The sequence below is a fragment of the Archocentrus centrarchus genome, assembly GCF_007364275.1.
Source record: "Archocentrus centrarchus isolate MPI-CPG fArcCen1 chromosome 18 unlocalized genomic scaffold, fArcCen1 scaffold_23_ctg1, whole genome shotgun sequence".
Classification (NCBI taxonomy): Eukaryota; Metazoa; Chordata; class Actinopteri; order Cichliformes; family Cichlidae; genus Archocentrus; species Archocentrus centrarchus.
In genome coordinates, this window is record NW_022060145.1 from 659,416 (window position 1) to 683,443 (window position 24,028).

General features: G+C 39.2%; 1 protein-coding gene across 1 annotated transcript in view; it reads right to left on the bottom strand.

Moving 5' to 3' along the window:
• The window catches only part of sorcs2 (sortilin-related VPS10 domain containing receptor 2), a 410,103-nt gene that overhangs the window by 237,299 nt on the left and 148,776 nt on the right, over positions 1-24,028 (bottom strand). Inside the window, 1 exon segment of the mRNA XM_030722668.1 lies at positions 11,196-11,295. Coding sequence (XP_030578528.1) covers positions 11,196-11,295 — 100 coding nt within the window.

Below are 24,028 nucleotides of genomic sequence, written 5' to 3' on the forward strand. Positions count from 1 at the left end.
TATTTTTTCAACATCACCTTGGACGTACAGTATGGTGATATTTTATTTTATTACATATTTAAATACATCTTATATTTTAACAAAATGTTATAATTATGTAGCTACAGAAATTACCATTCCAGCTACTAGAGTACCTTCCTCACTCTGTCAATTACTGCCAAAATAAAACAGTCCACTATTATGGAGCAAAATCCACTGCCTGGGGTCAGAATGGAAGATTCTGAAGAGGTGCCACACTGACTCTTGGTTGAAGACATAATTGAGGACACCGGCTCAGAAGGTGGTTTGTCTTAAATGCCCTCTGAGTTTGATGGGATTCCTCCAGGTGATGCACTGCTTCTCTGAGATTTACTGAGGTGGTGATGTTATGACAGTTTTATAATCCTCAAATGAATGGTGCTGCAGCAGCTTGTAAACACACCGTCACTGGATGGTGTGCTTACAAGCTGCTGCTTTCAAAATGTCTGTTTTTAAAAAATATTCTCGGTCATTGGGAGGCATGGCATCTCAGCAGGGATCAGATTTAGCTAAGCCGTTAATGGACCAGCAAATCACCTTCAGAATACACTGGGGTCTACTGGATTGTGTTAATTTGTTCTCACACCTTGGATGTCTGTGTTCCTCTTCTTATTGTTTGCAAGTTCCTTCCTGCTGATTTACTATATACAAATAATAGTTACTTCAGCAGCCCCATTTAATTTCATTTATTTCTGTAACTATGGACTAAAAGTTAAAGTCACAGACACTTTTAATAATTTGAGTCTGTTCAATTATAAAATGTGAAAAGAGAGGCACAGTTTGACCATTTGTCATTTGACATTTTGTTCTTTGTTGGTTGGAGACTATAATGGATAATGAATAACAATAATAATAAAAAATAAAAAAAGTCTATTTCCTGGTTTAATTTCTGCCTTCATCTCTGTTTTCAATAACAACAGAAACGGTCCCTGCAGTTGGCAATGCACACTTTGGCGGCAGATCAAAGAATATTGGTCCAAAACAGCTTTGAGACAATGACGAGAGTATGCACAGCAGCACAGTGCATGTTAGAGCACCAGTTTGAACTGCAGTTAAATAGATCTGTCCCTGCTTCAGAATGCTTTGTTTAATTCAGTACAGAACTTACATAGTAGCTTTAGAATTATGATGATCTTAGCATTTTTTGCTTGTTTTGCAATACAGCAGTTATAGTCAGAATATAGTGTAGCCAGATCTAGCAGACATTTCTTTTTTTTTCTTTCTTATCGCTAAAGTATTAGGTGAACTGGTATACAATCTTTCCACATAATATGTCAGATAATTGCAGGATTAAACTGGCACCTGGACTAGACTGGTCAGTACTAAAGTATTCATATGCACTTGGACAGATGGGGCTGTTAAACCAAATATGGACAGATAAAAACTTTTAACTACAAAAAATGGCTCAAATTAGCAAAAGAATATGTAATTTTAATCTCTCATCCACATTCATGCACTGTTAATTTATTGTAACATAGTTGTTTTAACCATGTCGGTATGACGATGAAACTGCCGATGTCAAGAGGTCATGTTTGCCTTCTGCTACTTCAAGCTACTCCTCTGGCACTCCGAGTCATTTGGCTCCTCACTGTCGTGATGCTGTGAAAAATCTGGGTGTCATTTTAGATAGTAGTTTTAAAATGGAGAAGCAAGTAAGTGCTGTTACCAAAATCAGTTTTTACCAACTCAGAGTCATTGCCAAGGTAAAACCTTATCTCCCGCAGCAGGACCTGGAAAAAGTTATGCATGCTTTTATTACTTCCCGCCTGGACTACTGTAATTCTCTGTACTTTGGCATAGATCAATCATCTGTGCGCCGCCTGCAGGTAGTCCAGAATGCGGCAGCTCGTCTTTTAACCGGTTTAAAAAAGCATGAACACATTACCCCAGTCCTGTCATCCCTTCACTGGCTCCCTGTCTGTTTTAGAATCGATTTTAAGATTTTATTGCTTACTTTTAAAGCCTTAAACGGACTGGCACCTTTGTATCTGTCTGAGCTGCTTCACTGTCACACCCCTGTAAGAGCTCTGAGGTCATCGAACCAGCTGCTCTTACAGAGGCCTAAAACTAGACTAAAACAGAGAGGTGATCGAGCTTTTGCAGCAGCAGCACCAAAGCTATGGAACGATCTACCTCTCCATATCCGCACAGCTCAGACGATACACACATTTAAATCTCTATTAAAAACACATTTCTTTTTCTTGGCATTTGGCTGCAGTGCTACCTCCTTTTAGATGATTGTTTTATGGTATTTTATGGTACTTGTTTTAAACGTTTTAATTTTTAATTTTCTTATGTTATTTATTGTTCTTAATGTTTTTATTTATTTATTTTTATTTTATTATTTTATTTATTTATTTATATATTTTTATTTTTATTTAGTATAGTCCTTGGGGTTACAGATCTTGTACAGCACTTTGGTCAACGTCGTTGTTTTAAATGTGCTTTATAAATAAACTTGACTTGACTTGACTTGACTTCTGTTCTCTCTGATTATGGTGATGAGGCACAATGTTCAAAAGTGTGGGCTCATTTTACTACAATCAAAGAAAGTAGAGTAAAAAGCAATACCGTAATTGTAAAATGATAATTGTGTGTAAACAGGGTGACCACAGCTAGATTTACCAATACGTCATTCTTTAAAACTTACTGATCGGAATTAGTGAGTTTGAACTTCAGAAGCCTAGTTTGGACTTAGTATGAGCTGTCCTTCCTATCACCTTTAACTACTCATAGCAGTTATCTACCTGTCCCTGAGCCTTGCTCTGCAGAGGTTTCTGTCAGAGGTTTCCTCACTACCATCAACAAATGCAGGGGATTATCTGATAGTTGAGGTTCAGGAAATACAGGAATACTGGAAACTTTTAACGTTGGGATGATTTTGTGGCAAACTGATACCATATAAAATCAAATTATGCTTCTTAATGTTTATGGATGTTTATTTTCAGCTGCCATTATTGGTAAATGGAATGGTAAGCACCCCACAAGCCTCAATTCAGTTACACACACACACACACATATTCATACAAGTGCCTGTTTTTTTTATCTAGTATTCTCACACTCCAATGCAGGGGTGGGCAATTAAAGGGGATGAAAAAACTAGGACTGTTGTGGAGGGCTGCACCAATAAGCTAAACTCAGTTCTGCTCAATATTAATTTTATCACTTTATAAACTGCTTCAGTTCTTTTTTCTTGTTCAGTGAGAGGGTCTATTTTGGGCTTGAACAACTGGATTCACTTCAGGTTCAATGTCTGAGAAGGAACTGCGAAGGATAGTTATCATCACTGAGAATGGATCTGTATCTGGAGTTGCTAAACTTGATGGCTGAGAGTGTTCACATATGAAAGTAGATACAATGAGAACCTACATTTTCGGAGCATGTCTCCTTATGCATAGAAAGATCTCCTCTGTGAGAGAAGAATACAATTTCAGCATTGATACTGACTTGTACAAAAGTGCAACAAAGTCAGTTAATCAGATATGGTTAGTTTTTTGGATTTTACATTACAGTTGAGTTTTATGTTATTGTAACTTTTTTTCTTTAATTCAGTTTGTTTTAATTCATTTTTAGTGTTTTTCTTGTGTTATTAGTTTTTATTTTTTGTTTAATGCTCATTTTAGTTTAATTTTCATTAGTTTTAGTATTAGTTTTAGGTTTTTGATACTCTGTCAGGTGCAAGAGTCAAGGTGCAACAAATATATCAGTGCATTCTCCCACTTGTGGTGTATTAACTAGTCAGGAGCTATTTTTTAACTGAAAACGGTCCATTATGGTTTTCACCTTTCTGCATGGCTGCGATGCTGGTTCTCTGTCAAAGGCGCTTAGAGACGCAAACTTGTTTAGATGCTAATCAGACTTTTGCACTGGGTCTGTGTGAGCTGCATTATGTGTGTTAATTACCTTGTGGTTGTGTGCCGGTGTTTTACATGCGGTGCCAGAGGACAGAAACAAAAAAAACAGCTGGGACTTTTCCCCTGGCTCTTTGTGGTTTTTTTTGGCTGTAAACATATTTGTCCCCCTGTTTTTTTTCGCACTTTGTTCATTCCCTCACATCCATTCCAATAGTTTCAGCAGCCTCCCTCCAGGAATTTGCTGACATTTGTGAGTCCTTTATTGATGCTTTGATCATTATTCCTGATTGTTATTCTCTCACTGATGAAAAGTAGCTGGAAATGCACGGGAGGACTCAGTGCTGAACAGGCCAATCACAATCGTTGCGAGCTGCGTGGACCTGATGTGTAGTTACATTTCTCGAAAAGGTGCACATCAGGTTACCTTGTAGGTTACTGCGTGGGTTCAGACAGGTTTCTGTAGACACCTTGTGTGCACTTCTCAGGTGGACTTTGAGGTTGGTGGTTTTTCCGCTTGAAAAGTTGTTCCACACATTTTGTCATCATCCACAACAAGACACTTGCTTCTGTCTGTCTCGCTATTGTACTTTCATGCCTTTCCCTATTCACTTGGTAAAAGTGTGATAGGTAAGCTACGCTCTACTGCATTACACCTTGCAGTAATGATTCAGTTCCAGCTCTGCCTAATCTCTAACAATGGTTTTCCTTTTCCCCACAAATCACCTTTGCTCACTTCCTATGAAACACCTCCACAAAGTAGTGCATATTTTTTAAAGTAAAGATTAAATCAAGAGAGTAGTCACTTTATCCCTTTTTTGTGTAAGTTTTAGAATCCAAAATCATAACTAATATTGCAATCAGACAGCCCTGGCATGTCAAAGCATAGCCATTTAAGACTTTTTGTTGGTCTATGACCACTCAATTGTGGGTTTGCAGTCCATGGAAAACAGCTGTTTAAATTTCCCAGGAAGGAGCAAAAGAACCGTAAGAAAAAGACAAAAAAAAAAAAGAGCCTTTATCTCCATGGTGATGTGCTGGCAGAGATCCAAAGGACAAGTACCACTACAAAGAAGCTTTTAGGTTTAAATTAAGTATTAGCTTATACTTGAACTTCCAAGTATAAGCTAATTCTGAACAACAAGAAAATGGACTTGTTCAAACACTTGACTAGCTGACAGCCCTCTCGAGACGACAGAAAATTGCTAAGGGAGCCTCTAGTTTCAAAGTTTATTTACAACTCGACTGGTGTTGAAATGTGTCAGGGGTTCTTGGGCGCCCTCGTCTATAAAGGGCCTTGAGTAGATATTCAATGGCGCTCTCAGTGAAGAGAGGGAAAAGGAGAAAGCTAGGCTGACATTGTCTGCGTCTGAAGACTCACCTCTCTCTAATTGCCTCAAGTCGTATTGATTACCCAAGACCCCTCACACACCTTTTCTATGCGATCCCTTCACTCTGTGTAATCCCTGCACAGAGCTTACAGACCTGCTTGTTTGCTGGTTTCAGATGTGATTAGCAGTATTGATCAAAATGTATGTGTGTGTTTATTTGTGTTTGGGGGCACCTTATGGGTGTGATCACTCACTGAAGGAATGCAAAAAAGAACGAAGGGAAGATATGTCTCCTTAAGAATGTAAACTTTAGAAGTAAACTTATATTTCATTTAGTTTATGGATATGTGGTTACAGAGCTAACTATATACCATTTATATTTAGTGTTTACATGTTTTTGGTGTTATGTTTGGGTGTTTATATACACACCTTTCAGTGCAGTTATAATACTGTGATGAATCTACCTCTTTGGTTTTCCCACATTTACCAAAGTTTAGGCTTCTGATTGGTTGTAAGAGTCACACGGGAAGTTCAAACAAGGAAGTGTAAAAAAAAAAGTGTGGAAAAGTAAGTAAAGAGGCTGCTGAGAAAATTATCTGTCTCCATTCTGCTGTTTCTTCTAGTGGAGAGAGAATTAGTACCATATAAAGAACCTTCATGTTACAATAATATTCAGTTAGAGTGATCAAAGCATCCAATGATTAATGCATCAAATACAGTTTCTCTTGCAACAACACCACATATATACCCACACCCACTGATTCCAGAAAGCAGCACTGAAGCTGAGTTTCCATCACCCCCTTCTTGTCAGGCCTGGAGGTGTGTTTAAGCAGCAGCTTGAGCCCTTGCACATTACTGTGACACCACACACTCTTACGAACAGTCATTCTTATCCCCTTGTCTGTCTTTCTGTCCCTAAGGGAAATGAAAATGACTTCATCCCCATGCAATTAAATGCTCTCATTCTGTCTGGCCCTCTTCTGTTCTGTGTGTGTGTGTGTGTGTGTGTGTGTGTGTGTGTGTGTGTGTGTGTGTGTGTGTGTGTGTGTGTGTGTGTGTGTGTGTGTGTGTGTGTGTGTGTGTGTGTGTGTGTGTGTGTGTGTGAGGAAAAAGATGAGATGTCAGATCGTGCGCTGACAGCTGGAGTAAGTACTCAATCAGGAAGTGAAAAAAGTGACAACATCTAATCTCCCTGCATCCCTTCACTGACTGGAATAACCCTGGACCCCGGTGACAACACCCACAACTCCAGTTGAATATCAGCTTAAGTCACCTGCTGTACCTCTTGGCTCTCACTTGAACTTATTGGATGCCTGCTTTTGGAAATTCACTAGAGTTCTGAAGCTGCCTGTGGACTGAATCACTGTGATGTGGGCAGAAGGGGAGCATGTGGCCTAAGGGCGTGCTATGTAGAATACCAAGAAAGTGTAAAAATACCACAAGACTAGCCAAAGTGCAATTCAAAATCAGGGCCATAACAGCATGCAGCAGTACCACATATTTTTGCACTGCTGCAATAATAAAGCTCCTGGTTTGGTTCACTCAAACATTAGTCATGATTATAATGTGTTTATATGTGGTTATAACATCTCTCCAATTATGTCAGTTGGATTTATTTAATCAGTTGTATGAGATAATTCCAATTAAATTCAATGCATTCTATGTGCTGCCTTCAGGTCATTCATTCTCATTGTCCCTGGCTAGGTGGATTTCCAGTCAGTTTTATTTATTTATTTTAATTCATTATTCATTTTGGATGATTCTGCAGGGTAAAACATACAATGAATGTGAAAGTTTGGTGCCACATAGGAAGTATAAGTCAATCATATGCTGTGTGAACCAGTCCTAGAGTACCAAGGTCTGGGTGGCAGATTGGTGTGAAGCATGTACAACCTTTATGTTAAAAAATTAAATCATAATCACAATCTTTCCTTAAAGAATTGTGCCAGACATGAGGGTCTGTTTACCTCACATGAGAATCACTATGTAGTCATATAAGTGACTAAGTTCTCAGACTGATGGGTCTGAATGAACAATAAAAATAACTCTAATGACATCATCAGGGATTTGGCTTGAAAGTACAAAATTACAGTAGAAAGCTTCTGTTTTAGAACTGGGAACATGGAGCTTTATAAGATGAGAGCCATTATGAGAAAAGATCAAATAATAAACAAGAGCATGTGCTGAAAATGAGTCCTTGGATCCAGAAGGACACCGGCATCTCCATTAGACTGAGAACTCAGGAAAATGTTTCCCAGTCTATATTATTTCAATTTCATGTATATTTCTAACAATATGATGCAAAATGTACAATTTTATTAAAGAAGCAGCATGCAGTGTGGAAAAATAAAATCCAAAGCACAAGTACCAAACACTGTAGTTCCTGGCTCTAAAATTGCCACAGATTTCTATGATAAAATGCCTTAAATACACTTAAATAGCATTGAAAAACATGTTTACAATCTGGAATAGTCTTGTTCTCTATGGCTTGTTACCCCATTCATAACGAATGTATGGTGGATGATGTTGTTAGATATTGGTATGAGTTAAAGTTAGAGCTGTGATTGCTTTGATTGACATGTGTGCTGACAAAGGCATACGTAGCCAGAAGGTTTCCAGTTTCATCTCCCTGATTCAAGTCACATAACCGGACCCCCGCTGTGTTTGCCATGTTTGTGCTACTCGTGCCTTTTGGAGTATTTTAATAGAATTATCTGGAAAATATCAAAACCTTTAAGTTATTAGAACTGCTTAGTTTTTTACTCTCATTATGTAAATATTTTTAAAAAGTTATGTATCTTTATGCATATGTGATGTATTTCATTTCAAGCATTAGAGGAAAAGAGGTGCTAGATTATAACACCGCAGTTGCAAAGCAGTCCTGAGCTCTCTTCGCAGACACCTCACACCTTTCTTTAGGTGACCTCAATAGGTCACTTAATAGAGTGAGGCAAAGTCTCACAGTTGTTTCACCCAAAAGCACTGATTATAACACCTTTTTTTCCACACCTTGGCACATGCGCAATAGTGAGTCAATGACTACCCCCAGGGGGTATCCCAGCAAGGGCTTAAATACCATTTGGTTTTTAGAACTTAAGAAGCCTTTTGGATGAGAAGTGAAACATCTTCAAGAAACTTAAAGACGTCCAGTCACCTTTTTTCAAGCTCCAAGATTAGCACTCCATCCTCTCATCCAAATATAGCCACTTCTGGCTTAAAACAATCCCTGACATGACAGTGACCAGACCGCTGACATTTTTCTAGTATTTTCTACAAAATGCAGAAGTAAGAAACCAAAGGATGACATCACAGTGGCTAAGTCGCTCTTTTATATACAGTTCATCCCTATTTTGCAGCTATAAAGAATCTTAAAGTTCCATTTGCTTACCCCTGGTAAAATCTCCATGAAAATCCATCTGTAAGTTTTTGAACAATCTTGCTAACAAACAGACAAACACAACAACGGCTCCTTCGTAAGGTCCTTTCCCTACATTATGACAGGTGAAAGACTGAAGGAGGGTGACACATACAGTATAGGACAAAGGCATTGGGCTACCTACACACAAAACCTGCAGAAGCTGCTCAGAAACCCAAGCCAAGCCAAGACGCTCACAGTGCACAGTTTTTGTGTTGATGTTAATGCCAGAGGAGTTTTGAAACTCTACAGTTATTGAGTCAGCAGATCATTGATGACTTTTATGCACTATGAACCTCCAAGATCCTGCTCTGTCACTCTGCTCTGTAGCTCTGTATGGTCACTTCACAGCTGGGTTGGTGTACTTCCTAAACACATCCACTTTACTCTAATGCCACTTACAGCTGATCATAAAACCCTTAGGAGGGAAGAAATTTCACAGATTGACTTCTTATATCTAATTACAGTATCTAATTACATTCTTTAGAATGACACACTGTCAAAAATGTTTGTAATGGCAAACTGCAGGGACAGTTGCTTTTTAAAAAAAAATTATTTTATAGACCTGTAGCAAAGAAACTGAAAGCACCTGTATTCAGAGCAGGGTTATAACAGTTTTGGATTTTACATTATCGTTTAGTTTCAATTAGTTTTTACTTTTGTTTCTCTAATTCAGTTAGTTTTAATTAGTTTTCAGAGTGGTTTTGCTTGTTTTTATTAGTTTTTTATTTTAGGTTCAATGCTTAATTTTTAGTTTGGTTTCGTTAGTTTCAGTATTAGTTTTAGTATTTTCATACTTTGTCAGGTGCAAGATTCAATGCGCAAAAGTGACTATTGTGTAATAAAAACTCAAGATACCATAAAGAAATATATTCAACAACCAACAGTTCACAAGACAGCAGAACTACATGCTAAATGTGTAATAATTAGGACACACATGAACATCAACAGGGAGAAATAAAGAAAAATATGAACTCCCAAACTCAATAAATTCTACAATAAACTCCCAATAAACTTCAGCATCAGTGCAGTAGATTAACAACAGCTACATGTGGTGTTTGACAAAAACAAACTCTTTGAAGGAGTCAAAGGTCAAATCCAGCTGCATCCTGATGTTCTCTCCACCCGAAGCTGCTTCTGTTTTGGAGCTAGCTTGGTTAGATGCTCGCTGATTAGACTTGCAGGGTCTTTGCAGCCTCTGTACACAACCTACGGAAGTGTCTGACCTCGATCATGTCCGCGTTTATGCTTGTGTAGCTGTGTGTGTTATGTGTGTTAATTACCTTGTGGTCGTGTGCTGCGGTGCCAGCTGGGACTTTTTTTGGTCCTCGCTCTTTGTGTTCAGTTTTTTGGCTGCAAACATATTTGTCCCTGTTTTTCCACTTCCTTCATTTCCTCACGTCCATTCCGACAGCAGTCTCCCTCCAGGAATTTTCTGACATTTGTGAGGGCTTATACTGATGCTTTGATTATTATTCCTGCTTGTTATTCTCTCACTGATAAAGTAGACAGAAACGCACAAGAACTGAACAGGTTCCTCACAGCGTTGCGGCAGCGTGGACCCCCTCTGAACCCGGTCGGTTCAGAGCGACTCTGCCGCTTTTTCATGCACACGCACGCACACAGCTGCCCGATGGCGCTCCCAACTTAAAATCGGAGAGCGGAAAAATTGTCAATCCACAATAATTTCAGTTAGTTTTAGTTAGTTTTTTAAACTCACAATACGATTTCAGTTTTCGTTATTTCGTTCGTTTTCGTTAACTATAATAACCCTGATTCAGAGAGGTGTGGCCCAATACTTTTGTCTATATAGTGTATTTGTGGCAGAATATGTCAACTTCAGGTGCAACTTCTTTGTTCTAAAAATTAGCAACATAAATCACCGTCCTCTGAAAGGACATTTTACAGACACTATAAGAAGTTTGTGTTTTTGGTGCTATAAACCTTTAAACCCATAACCTGCCAAACCTTTAAGTTATTAGAACTCCCTATGTTTTACTCTTCTTATGGAAAATTTAAAATAGTTATTTATCTTTATGCTGCATCTCATTTCAAACATGTCAAACTCTGCACAGTGATGAGCACCCCGTGTACACACTAAGCTAAACAGAGAGGCAAACTAACAAGCTAGTTAACACAGAATGGCCCCAAACAAAGGAAAGCTGATGATGAAGGTAGCCAACTTCAAAGAAGGTTTTAAAGTCAGTCCTTCTTTACTTAGTGCAAAGAGAGGCCAATGGATTAATTCACCATGAGACAGTATACTCTAAAGTTTGAAACCATGCATCAGCAGAAATATGGAACCAGAAACAGGGAATGTCATCTTTAGACAGGTGGCAAGCTGATAAGAGGCATGCAGCTACAACAACAACAACAGGAGCAGAAAATAGCTTCTGTGATTCCTACTCAGCATTGCTGTGCAGATATTTATACAGACCTCCAAATTATACTTTTAACAACACAATAAATCACGATTTTTCCTCTCAAATAGCAAGTTCTGAGTGAGCAGATCAGGAGTACATTTTTGGTGAGCTCATGCACAACATAAGATGGAAAAAAAAATTAAATGCATCTGCCAACCTTTTTCTTGTTAGTTGGGCAAATGTAGAAACTTGTCACCACAATGGTCGTCCCTGGCATCAGGTTGAGTTTGGTGTAGGTTGTGCCATAGTCAGTAGACCTGAAAACATGCAGGTAAAAACAAACAAAACCAAAGAAAGAAAGAAAGAAGAGCAATTACAAGTTAGTCTGGAAACATTTAAGAGCATTTTTGCCATGGTTTTCCTTTTGCAAGGATCCCATGTGACAGATCATATCAATAGCAAAAGGCTATACGATAATCATCTGGAGAAGGGGGGCATCTAAAAAAAGGCTGCTGCACACACATTTGTGTAGATTTTTTGTTCAGCTTCAGAATGTTTCTTGGTTCTACGCCAACAACCTCTTTTTCTGCATATTGAAGCAACTGCAGTTCCATGAATAAATAAATAAACATTTGTGTTCACAGGAGAAAAGCAGGCAAAGATACCTGGGAAAGCAGTTGCTTACTCCCTCAAACTACCCTAAAGGTTTTATATCAGTCCTCTGTTCACCATATCACTACTTTGCAGTCTGTGGTCTGAGCCCAGTGACATATCAGCAATGGCTGGACAACCTGTCATTGCCACAGTGACAGGCAAAACATCACTGGGCTAGCGATGAAGTCCTGACCAATCCTTAAATCTGGCAGCTTTAGGAGCAGGTACAGAGTGCTATGTGCGGTCGATACTGAGATGCAGCTGCTGGATAATTTCTCGAGGCCAGCTCGGGCACACCCACCAAGCACGGTGAACATGATTGTTTGTGACAGGATTTGACAAACGGTGCAGGTTTCAGCTCGGCAAAGCTTAAACGAGGAGATCTCTTATGGATAATGAGTGTCTCAAATTCCTATCAGGAAGGGAACAAAACTAATACAGGAGACATTCCCCTCAACTTAATTATCTAGACAAGGTAAATTAAGGTTTTAGACACTGATTTTAACTGATGAGTAAACAGAAAATATCTGTGCATCAGACAACTTTCTAGGTTTCAAAGCATACAGGAAGAAAGAGGCTACAGCATTTAGCTGGAGGTTAAGGGGTTCAACAGGAGGGAGTCTTGAAGAAGAGGACTTGATGAAAGAGAATGATGAGCTAGCACGTCAACCTGGTTAAGGATGAGGGGGATTTACTCCTTCGCACAGTGGGACATCAACCACTGACATTCACACACACACACGCACGCACGCACGCACGCACACGCACGCGCACACACACACACACGCACACACACACAAACCTGAGGCCCTGCCAAGCAAATCAGCAATCAGCTCTCCCAGAGCGCTCTGATACAGCTCTGAAAATGGAGTGGCATAGCAGGGGTGAGCTATTTCTCTGTGGTGAGCTGGAAAGTGTTTTCATCTTTCTCACTGGCCTGTGTGCTGTATTTAACCCAGGATCACTTGGAGGACATGGACAGATCTCGTGCTGATGGCTGTGTTAGCAGCAGAGCTCTGTGCTTATTGCAAAAACCCACTTGTAGATGGAGTGGAGGCTTGCTAGGCCTGGTGAGCAGAGGGTCTCTCAGAGTTTGGATCATCCAGGTGCAAAAACCACGCTACTCAGATTAAGTACTAATCAGTAAGGATGATGATGACAGTGTTTCTCAAATCAGTTAAGAAGCTTTGGTTTGTTACTTTTGATCATTTCCCAAACAGCATATCATAGGTTTGTCTATTCATTGCCTTCCTTTCAGGTAGGCACTAGATTCCATCTGTGGATGTAGAAATAAGAATGTCCACTTACAGACACTCCAAATATGCTGCAGATCCAACTGCTAGTAAGAAATTCCAACATGTAAGATGTAACAGCCACCTTTCTATCAGCTTTTTATTCCATAATATCTATGCTATTTGTATGTCAGTGGTGATAAAGTAAGTACCCTTTACAGCTAGGTCACAATATATCTGGTCACTCATGATATTGAGATGAAAGTAATGTAAGCAAAAGATTTCTATCAAGACACAACACGTATTAGCACTCATTTGGAGCTTCTTTTGTTAGAGACGTTGTGAGGTTTGTTAGAGATCATCAAACTATACTGCAGTTACAACTATCTAGCTGATATAAGTATTAACTTTATAAGAATTAACTTTAAAAGTTTTAAATTGGAAGATATAAAGATAAGTAAAGAAACAAAAACAAAAAACAACAAACAGGCACTTCCTGTGCTATGTTGTTTGAAGATTTTTTTGGAGAAGAATGATGAGTAGCTGCATGCAGCTGTGTGAGTTGTTTAAAAATATAAATCATATTAATCATTAAAAAATTAACTTTCATGTAGAACACAATGGAAGAAAAATACAACTCTATTACTGTATTGGGTACTACTTAGAACATCTCTATTTAACAAAGAGGTCTCCAAAACCTTCACCTTATTACATATTTATAGTCCTTCATTAGGAAGACTGTAATGAGAGGCTAGAGCCAGGCTGGGCATCATGCCCAGAAACACAGCTCAACATCTGGACCTTGACTGTCCCTTGTGCCCTAGCTTTCCGTTCCCACTACCCCTCTCTGCCCAGCTTCTTTTACAATGAACTTGTTTCCTTTCATCCATATATCTGATGTTAAAGACCAAAGATGTGGGCTAATTTTGGTCAAATCATATAAATAGCTCAAAACACATACATTAGGTGGTTAAGAATTTTATTTGTAAAAAAATTAAATGATCCAAGGAGTACAGCTCTCCTTAGCTGGAGTCCACCAACATATCTTCCAACTCGACATATGTAGATTAGGGTTTAATATTTTTCCCGAAAATGACATGAATCAAATCCCGGGAAATGACGAGCCATTTCCCGGGAATCCCGGGAAAAAGTTTATTTATTTATTTATTATAATTAGGCCTTCTGTAGCCTGTGTCGGCCTTAACCTATTGTGATATTGTAGAGGTAGCTTTCCAGCTATGTCCTGTTATGCCCAGTAGGGGGCAACGTCGGCTTGATTAATGCAATAAAACCTACATCTCGACATTCGAGTGCTCGAGCTATGCGGTGTTGTATCGTTCCTCAACACTCCCTTAACAAATATAATTAGAATATTCCTCCATTGTACATGGAATTATAACAAGCTATTTTACAACTGCTGGTGCAAAACAATACGGTTCATCTCCACAGCATTGATAATGGCTCAGCCACGCTGTCGTGGCGACATCTGTTGCGCTATATCTCCACCAGTGGAACGCTGTAATAGTCATTGAAAAGTTAACTACCGTACTACACTATAATATGGCATAACACAGGGCCTTGAGTAATGCACTACGACTTGGTCATTGCCATTCTGGCAACAGCAAATTTATAACGCCGCGTCTGAGGGTTAAAGTAGGTTCGCTGTGAATCGTCTATTGAAAAACTGGCCAATCCTTATAGCCTAAAAAATATACATTTTACTCAACTCCATTTTAAAAGCGAAATATGTTAAAGCAATCTATTTCATGATAATTTCTTCACACATTAGGCCCGTATCCTAATTCATGATTGTTAGTAAGCGGCTGCAAACGAGGAAAAGAAACACTCGAAGTTAAACAGATATTTCTTTATTGTTCAGGGCAGGCATATTTTATAGGCTATATAATGCAATATAACAGTATATAATAATATAAAATTATATAATACAAAATACCTTAGGCTAAACACATTGCCTACGATTTCAACAAATTAAAGAGGAAAAAAGCACAACTGTGTAATACCTCTATTAAAACGCTTGAGATGAAGGCTGAAGCCTTAAACGGAGGCTGAACGTGCCTGAAATGAAGAGTAATGTTTTTCGCATTAAACGAACCCTTCTCTCAATATTTCCTTAAATTTAACAATCTGAAGCTTTCTTTTCTCAAATCGACGCGCGCGACTTTTTTCCCGGTTTCCCGTCTAACGTTTCCCGGGAAACGGGAAATGGTTCTGATCGCATTTCCCGGGAATCCCGGATCCCGGGATTAAACCCTAATGTAGATTAATTAGCAACAGTTACCACAGATATATTTCACCTCTGTGTGACTAGGTTTAGACTCAGATAACCCTGGTCTTTTGAATGTAAGCCTAACCTTATCCTTTCCTCTGACTTTAACCATAACCCCACACTTTCCTATGACTTTAACACTAACCTTGACCTGTTTCGTGACTGTACCCCTAACCCCATTCTTTCCTGTCACTGTGCCGCCAACCCTGACCTGTGTTGTGACTGTAAACCTTAGCCCTAACCTCTGTTGTGACTGTAACCCTAACCCTCACCTGTGTTGTGGCTATAACCCAGACCCGATCCTGTGTTGTGACTGTACCCTAACCCCATCCTGTCCTTTGACTGTAACCCTAACCCTTCCTGTCCTGTGTTGTGAAATTAACCCTAACCCCATCCTGTCCTTTGACTGTAACCCTAACCCTTCCTGTCCTGTGTTGTGAAGTTAACCCTAACCCTAACCTGTGTTGTGACAGTAACCCTAATCCTAACCTGTTTTGTGACTGTAACCCTAACCCCATCCTTTCCTGTCACTGTACCTCTAACCCTAACCTGTGTTGTGACAGTAACCCTAATCCTAACCTGTGTTGTGATGGTAACCCTAACCCAATCCTTTCCTGTGACTGTCACACTAACCTTAACTTTTATTGTGGCTGAAACCCTAACCCTACCCTCTGTTGTGACTGTAACTTTAACCTCATCCTGTCCTTTGACTGTAACCCTAACCCTACCCTGAATTGTGACAGTAACCCTAATCCTAACCTTTGTTGTGACGGTAACCCTAACCCTGGTTAGAAACACAGGATGTTTGCTCCTATAATTATTATAACAAACACACAGTTAGAGGTATGAAACAGTCACAGATTAAACAAAGATTAAACAAGTTTTTTGCCACTCCCCAGCCATCTTGGTTTGACTCTGAGTAGTTATTTAGGTAGTCCTCTATCTAAAAGACCTTTAATTTTAATAGTCAGCAGGACATAAAAAAAAGAAAAAACTACATAGAGAATCACCAGTCAAATATGATAAAACTGCTTCAAAGATCTTTGATCTTTATCCCCAGAACAAGGTTAAAAAATCTCTTTTTCACAAAATTTATATGTGTACAACATGTGTGCAAAACATCCCAACTTCATTAACAAGAGTGCTGACAAGATCATGTGTGAAGTTCCTCTGACCACTGAACAAATGCCAAATTAATAATGATATGTCCATCATTGTCCATCATTGTCTATCACATGGACTAGAAAGAGAGAGCATATTTCTCTCATATTGGCCTCTCTTCATTGGCTCCCTGTTAAATCCAGAATTAAATTTAAAAACCTTCCTCTTACATACAAGGTCTTGAATAATCAGGTCCCTCCGTATCGTAAAGACCTCATAGTACCATATCACACCAATAGACCACTTCACTTTCAGACTGCTGGCTTACTTGTGGTTCCTAGGATACTTAAGAGTAGAATGGGAGGCAGAGCCTTCAGCTTTTGGACCTCTTCTGCCGATCCAGCTCCCAGTTTGAATTCGGGAGACAGACACCCTCTCTATTTTTAAGATTAGGCTTAAAACTTTCCTTTATGATAAAGCTTATAGTTAGGGCTGGATCAGGTGACCCTGAACCCTCCCTTAGTTATGCTCCTATAGGCCTAGGCTGCTGGGCGGTTCCTATGATGAGTATTTCTTTTCATTCACCTCTTTTCACTCTGTTTATGCACCACTCTGCATTTAATTATTAATCTCTGTCTCTCTTCGACAGCATGTCTTTTTTCCTGTCTCTCTCCCCTCAGCCCCAACCAGTCGCAGCAGATGACTGCCCCTCCCTGAGCCTGGTTCTGCTGGAGGTTTCTTCCTGTTAAAAGGGAGTTTTTCCTTCCCACTGTTGCCAAGTGCTCATTCATAGGGGTAGTTTTGACTGTTGGGTTTTCTCTGTAATTACTGTAGGGTCGTTACCTTACAATATAAAGCGCCTTGAGGCAAGTGTTTGTTGTAAAATTGAATCGAATTACAAAATGCCAAGAAAAATTATAAGTACACTTAGCGACATACTATGATAACAAAAGATTTGCCTGTCAGCACACAGTTGAAACAATCATGAATCGAAACTCTGTGCTTGCATCAGTGCAACATGACTGGTTTATGTCTTTGGCTGGGCTGCTGATTGGCTCTTTGGGGGAGATTATAAAATTACTCTATAAATTTTTATTCAAGAATCTTCGAGTGCCATGTCTCTCTTATAATGTCTTATAATAAATCAATGAAGCATACTGTCGTTCCTGGCTTGTTATTTTTTGTCAGCTTTTAATTCGTTTCTTCCTGTGAGTATATAGGCAACTGAACTTCCACTTTTACTCCAATTGTGAAAAATAAAATACATGTCTTTGTACTATGTACAATCACCATTAATTCAATCAGAAGTGATCGGTGCATTGTTTTTTTTTGTTTTGTTTTTTTGTTTGTTTGTTTCAAAAACGTCACCAAGGGGCAGATTATTAATTCACAGGAAGTTGTAAAAAACTGAAAAATCAGCTACCTCAGCACCTTACATGCTGAGAGTAATGATGTTGAGTTAATAGGAGAGCTCATTTTATACTGTCTACCATCAAGACCTTTGAATTAATAGACTGGTAGGGAGCTATTGTAGATTAATGAGGAATAATTACTTTAAAACAGAGTAGGGAGCAGATGAGAAGAGAGATGGAAGAGCACAGGGAGCAGGAGAGGGGAGAGAAGTTGAATGAGAAAGTGACTTAAGTTTAATATATGGTGCTCAGTGTGGCCCTCAGTCCTGGCAAATTAATATTAGCAGGAAAGTAGGACATTGGGGCACACACACAGACACAAAATGGTCATTTATATTACCATTCATTTTGTACAAATAAGGCATTTCATGTAACTGAGTATTAAAATAAAACAACATAACTGTGAGAAAACATTCAATTTTGATACACAGTACAAAGAATTAAACAAGCTGCCACGGACACAAACCATGTGGTAGAAGCCACACTACTGAAAAAATACCAGTGGCAGAACAGAAACTACTGTAATACTAAAATACATTTAAAACAAGAGTGGAACACTGAGAGAAAACAAAGGGGAGGGAAAGGTAGACGCAGAAGTGTCTGTGAGAATGGATGCGACAGTGACAGACACTGCAGGTGAAATTGTATTTTCCTTGATGTGCTTGAGAAAACAGAGAAATGTGGAAGCACTTTAGGGTGGCGACAGGTGCTGATTCAGATTTAATGTCCTAATATGTCAAGGTTGCTCCCAGCGCCCGACATCTCAGAAAAGAAAAATTGACTGTGTCAAGCAAATGTCTGATGCAACTGAATACCAAAATTTAGATAGGCGGAAGGAGAATGGATATGAGGAAATGGATTCATTATAAATCCATCTAAAGATCTTCAAAGTGTTAGCTGGTGAACCATGATGATGGATATGTGACAGAAATGTATCTTTCAAAGCTTGTCTCTCCTGAATTTACATGCATTTCGTGAGAGATCTGCTGTCTAAGAAGAACTAAGCTAATAAATGGCTTCAAAGCAAAGCTAAAATAGAGCAGATCAGTGGGTTGGTGTCTTAAAGATTAGCCATAGACAAATACAGTAGCTGATTGTGTCTCGTCATGCTGGTCAAGGTCTGATTTCCGCTAAGACAGATAGATCCTGTCAGTGTGAATCACCTCAGGACAGCCTGGTGGCCAGGCTGTTAAGGCTGATGAGGCTCATCACTAATTGGCTGACATACAGATTTCCCAGAGAGTCTAACTTGGGGCAACATCCCCTGACAAAAGGAGTGGACTGAGCTGTAGCTGTCAGTTTAGAATACGTCAAAGCTTTCCATCCTCCACGAAAAATAATGCACTGCCACAGCAACACAAGATTTAAAAAAAAATTGTAGGCTGCTCTCTTGACAAGACTGATGAAGTATAGTGGTGAATTTGCTTCCTTTCCAGGGTTTCTCTAACTGGGGTTATTACCTGCATCCTAAAAGAATTTGTGGCGAATTTCATACAGAGCGAGTTAAAGTTTAGATCATGAGCGATCATAACAATCTTAACCACTGTCATCTTTCTTTTTGAAAGAGCAGGGAATTCATGGGAGATGGGGACTTTTGATTTATCGCACTACAGGTAATTGCCACGACTAGTGTTAAAAAATACTGCATAGAGAGAAAGTCACCATTAGTGTTAAAGCTGATTTACTCTACTCTCTACTCGTTTAAGGTAAGCCATCAAATACACTGGACAGATTGAGCTTTCAACAAGTGCGATCACATTTAATGCTTTCAGACGGTAAATGTGAAAAATACACTTTCACGTCACAGCTTTATGGCAGTGTGAGAAGGGAGATGAGGAGCACTCCCATTAGCGTCACACATGGACAGGTCAGCAGTGTTATCTGACGTCCTCCTTTAAAAATGAAGAGTCTTCTTGGTTGAAACCGGTTTTTACAGACCAGGCCACACCTAAGTGTCATTAACCTGTTTATTTCCCTTCTTTTTACAGCAGTGGAATGGCTATGGATGATAAACCTCAGGGAGTCTCAGGTGTGCCCTGGACAAAGGTTTTATGGCCATCTGCTATGGCCTGATTGTGTCAAAGCCTTGATTTATTGACTGCAGAATGGATTGTAGAATGAAATCGTATGTCTTCCAGAGATCTACTCCATGCAGACAGGAGAGAAGTTCTGTAGAGGAGTTATGAGGAAACGTTAAATAAATATGTGTGTGTGTGTGTGTGTGTATATATATATATATATATATATATATATATATATATACACACACACACATATTTATATATATATGCAATCAGAATTATGATCTGAGCATATTTGCTTTTCCAAGAAGAGCTCTATAAATACTCTTGTTAATGTTTTTCTTATTATTTTATTCATTTGTGATATTGTTCATGTAAGTGTATATGTATGATGGCAATGTGAGAGCTGAGAGGCATGAAATAAAAGCAGGAAAGAAAAAAGAAAAAGGGGAGAAAACAGAAAAAAAGATATGAGAACAGAGCGCAAGAAGAAAAACACAATGGCTCACTGTCTGCTGCACCTGCATCTGCTGTGTGTGTGTGTGTGTGTGTGTGTGTGTGTGTGTGTGTGTGTGTGTGTGTGTGTGTGTGTGTCTGCACGAGTGAGTGAGTGAGTGAGTGTGAATGTCTGTGTGTCACTAATTGTGCTTACTAATGAGGGTGAGAAACTGCAACAGCACACCCTGGAAGCCAAAGACAGATAGAGAAATACACGAGACCCAGGCTGTCCACAGCCCCCTGAGAGGAACGGAGACTGAAGGCCTCACATTTCTGATGACAACTTCGTGCCCACCCCAGCAGAAGGGCAAGAGCCCCAGAAAACCAAAGCCAACAAGAAGCCAACGCCCCAGAGTCCAGCTATCCCAGCATGGGCATGCCTCCAGGGCCCCAGGCACCCGAGACATCAGAAGCTTGATGTTGTCATTTAGCACCTAGTGTGTCATTGCAATTGATTGGTCACCTTGTTGTGATTTTGTAGGTTTGTGAAATGGAAAATAGTATTGCTAGAGAAGATTAAGTTTTTAAATTATTTTCTGTTTTAATTTGTAGATTGATAAACTTACTTGGCTATGTTTATGCAACAGGAATTCTTAGGTTTTTAGTACCACAAGAACTTGACAAGGTTTGGGAAAAGATCCTGACTTTTTTAGAGGCATTTTCAAAATGCTAACCACATGCTAGAAAGCCTTCCAGGAAATGTGTTAATTTTACTCATACTGCAACCCAAGGAATTCACCACAGCATTGCATTCACTGATGCCGTCTGAGCTGAATGCTCCCTCTCTAGACAATGTTCTGAACTCCACCAGGTGCACTATGATGAGCTTCAGAAGCATCCCAGAAGCGGCTCTCCGCTCCACATGGCTTATAGTTATGCCAGGTCTATTTTTAACAAAAACAGGAAGGGCGGGAAGTTAGACACAAGACACAGAAACAGTACGTGAAATATGGGGTATTTTCAAAAGAAAAGACCCTCGTTTCAAAAGCCACTATAAAGAATATTCTGATAAAGTGGCACCAAGTAGACAGGTATGACTCAAAATCCAAAGTGTCATTTGAAGTGCCAGAGGGTCTTGAAGCCATGGTCACATGTAACACAGCAAAGAAGACTTAGTAGATAATGCACTGCATTGTCCTATACTATATAGAGTATGAGTAGGCACTTGTAGAAACATATCCCATCTGATAGTCACGCACACTGCAACATGAAGAATCCACCCTGCAAGTGATTGCTTATGCTGTAATCACTCATGCTTTATGATAAGAGTAATTTAGCTAATTTGCATTAGAATCCCAACAAACAGCAGCAGAAGTTGGTAAGATGTGGGTTGCATTTGTGTTCAGGTTAGTCACTAATGCCTGAGCAGCAATTGGCAAATTGAATTTAGAAATGCCTCCTACACTTCAAGTAGTCTGGGCAGGCAGTTAGCCAGGATACAGTGATTCATGTTTAGTAAGGGCACTTCACAGTGGCAGAGAGTCTCTTGAAGTGCACAAAGTCACTGGAGCATAGATATCAGCAGTAGAGTGCTGCTGCCACTTGAAAAGCTGCTTATAGAAGTCTCCTGACAGGCCCTTCTGCATCTATTTTTCTTGCTTATACAGACAAAATGACACAATATTACAACCAATACATCACCAGCAGATTGCATTTAATGAGGCAGCTTCCCTAAGAGGTTACTTTTATATTATATCATTGACCTCTTCTCTCCCAGATTATGTGATTGAAAGTCATTGAGTTTCTTTGGAGACTTTTAAGTAGAACCCCTGAATAAAATAATAATCAGTATGCTACTGTCAACAAAGGCTGTGAAAGCACCTGACGAAAAAAAAAAATTGTTGACGATCAATCTCAAAAATAATGCTTCATAAATTGCTTTCAGGACAGGGCTGAAACTTTCTATTTCTAGTGAGAGATTTACAAGTCAGGATGCTTATATTATATGCCTTAGTTCATACACTAAGCAGATCCTTTCCCTTAAGAAAGGAACTGAAATGGTCACAACACCCACAATATAATATATACATACTATCAAGAGAAACAACCACACTCTCCCTGAATCCCATCAGCAAAACGCCTCTCCCATCCATCCATCCATCCATTCACTTCCGCTTATCCTGTTCAGGGTCGCGGGGGGGCTGGAGTCTATCCCAGCTGACATAGGGCAAGAGGCAGGGTACACCCTGTACAGGTAGCCAGCCTGTCGCAGGGCCAAATGGAAGCTGAAATGAGTAAGCACATAAATCCTTGAAGAGACCTCAGTCCTCCAGCACACATCGAGGATTTCTGATGATATGCGCTGTTATGCTTATCATAAAAATCCATATCAAGTTCTTATAAAGCTACCTGTGATAGAGAACTACCATTTATGAGTTAACTCCCTCGGCATGTCAGACATAATGTAGGAAGTCAGTAAAGTTAAACGCCATTCCATTTGGGTGGTGATAATAACATTTCATCTACAGGCAACAATTCCTCCAACGTGAACAATAATATAGGTTGGAGTAAAAGCATTTGCTGAGTCAGCAGAACCAGCAGCATGAAATAAAGGTCTCTATCTATCTATCTATCTATCTATCTATCTATATATATATATATATATATATATATATATATATATATATATATATATATATATATATATATATATATATATATATATATATATATATATATATATATATATATATATATATATATATATATTCAAATGAATCAGTGTGTGTGTCCAAACTTTGGACTGATACTGTACATTTTCTGAATGTTTTTGCCATTACTATTCAAATGTATTCAACAAAACTACTCTGTAGGACAGGAAACAGGATTTTTTCAGACATTTTAAATTCTAATTTCACTTTAAGTCCCACAACAAATAATCCTCTCACATAGTTTTTACTTTCATCCCCCCAGAATTCAAGCTCTGTCTTGCTTCATTTCAAACGGTGAAAGAAACCCATTTAAAGTTTGTCCCAGAAATCACATTTTTTCCTGCTGAAACCTTGCATTGTGAATTTAATCCCATTAGTGATTAAATTATCAAAAAATTTACTCCTAAATTAAGAATTCAAGTTACTCCCAGAAAGCTGAATGAAGCACTTGTAAACCCACTGACTGAAATGTGAGAAGTGTTGTTACTGTTGAGTTTTGTGACAAGTCCACTGAGCAGTTCCACTTATCATTCCCCCTCTCTATGTCTCCCCTTCTCCTGACTGAGATTAAGCACTTCCTACAGGCCTCTCTTCAGCACATAACAGAGGAGGCACTGAAGACACCATGCAACATCCCCCACTTTTACTCATCCACTTCTTCTCTGAAGCACCCACCCCAGCTCCTCTTTGCACTCATGTCCCAGCTGAATTGAAGAGGGAAGAGTGATAAATGAAAACATTTATCTACATGACATCCCCATCAGGACACTTTGGGGCAAGCACCCTGAACACCACACTACACTCTGGCAGAATTCAAAAGAAGTGTTAGTGTGCTGGCTTGCTGTGAGATCTGAGGTTTGATTTAGATGGTTTTTTCTAATCTGCTTATCTTGTGAAGTCAAAATAAGCAGTGAACTTTGCTGTGAATCCTGAAACAGATGACACTGTTTGCAAACCTCTTCTTTTTGTCATTTCAATTACTATTGTACAAATGATCTGATCCTCTTCTCTGAACTCTATTTTGCTTCTTCTTAACTATCCAGAGCCACAGAGGCAGTGAAAAAACAGGGGAACGCTTTCTAGATTAATTGGTTTTACTAAAGATGAAAAATGTTTTCTTCCTCTGGCTTTTGGAAAACACTCATCTTGGTGATCAACACATGAACATTTTGTTTCTCTTTAGAGGGGTGGTTT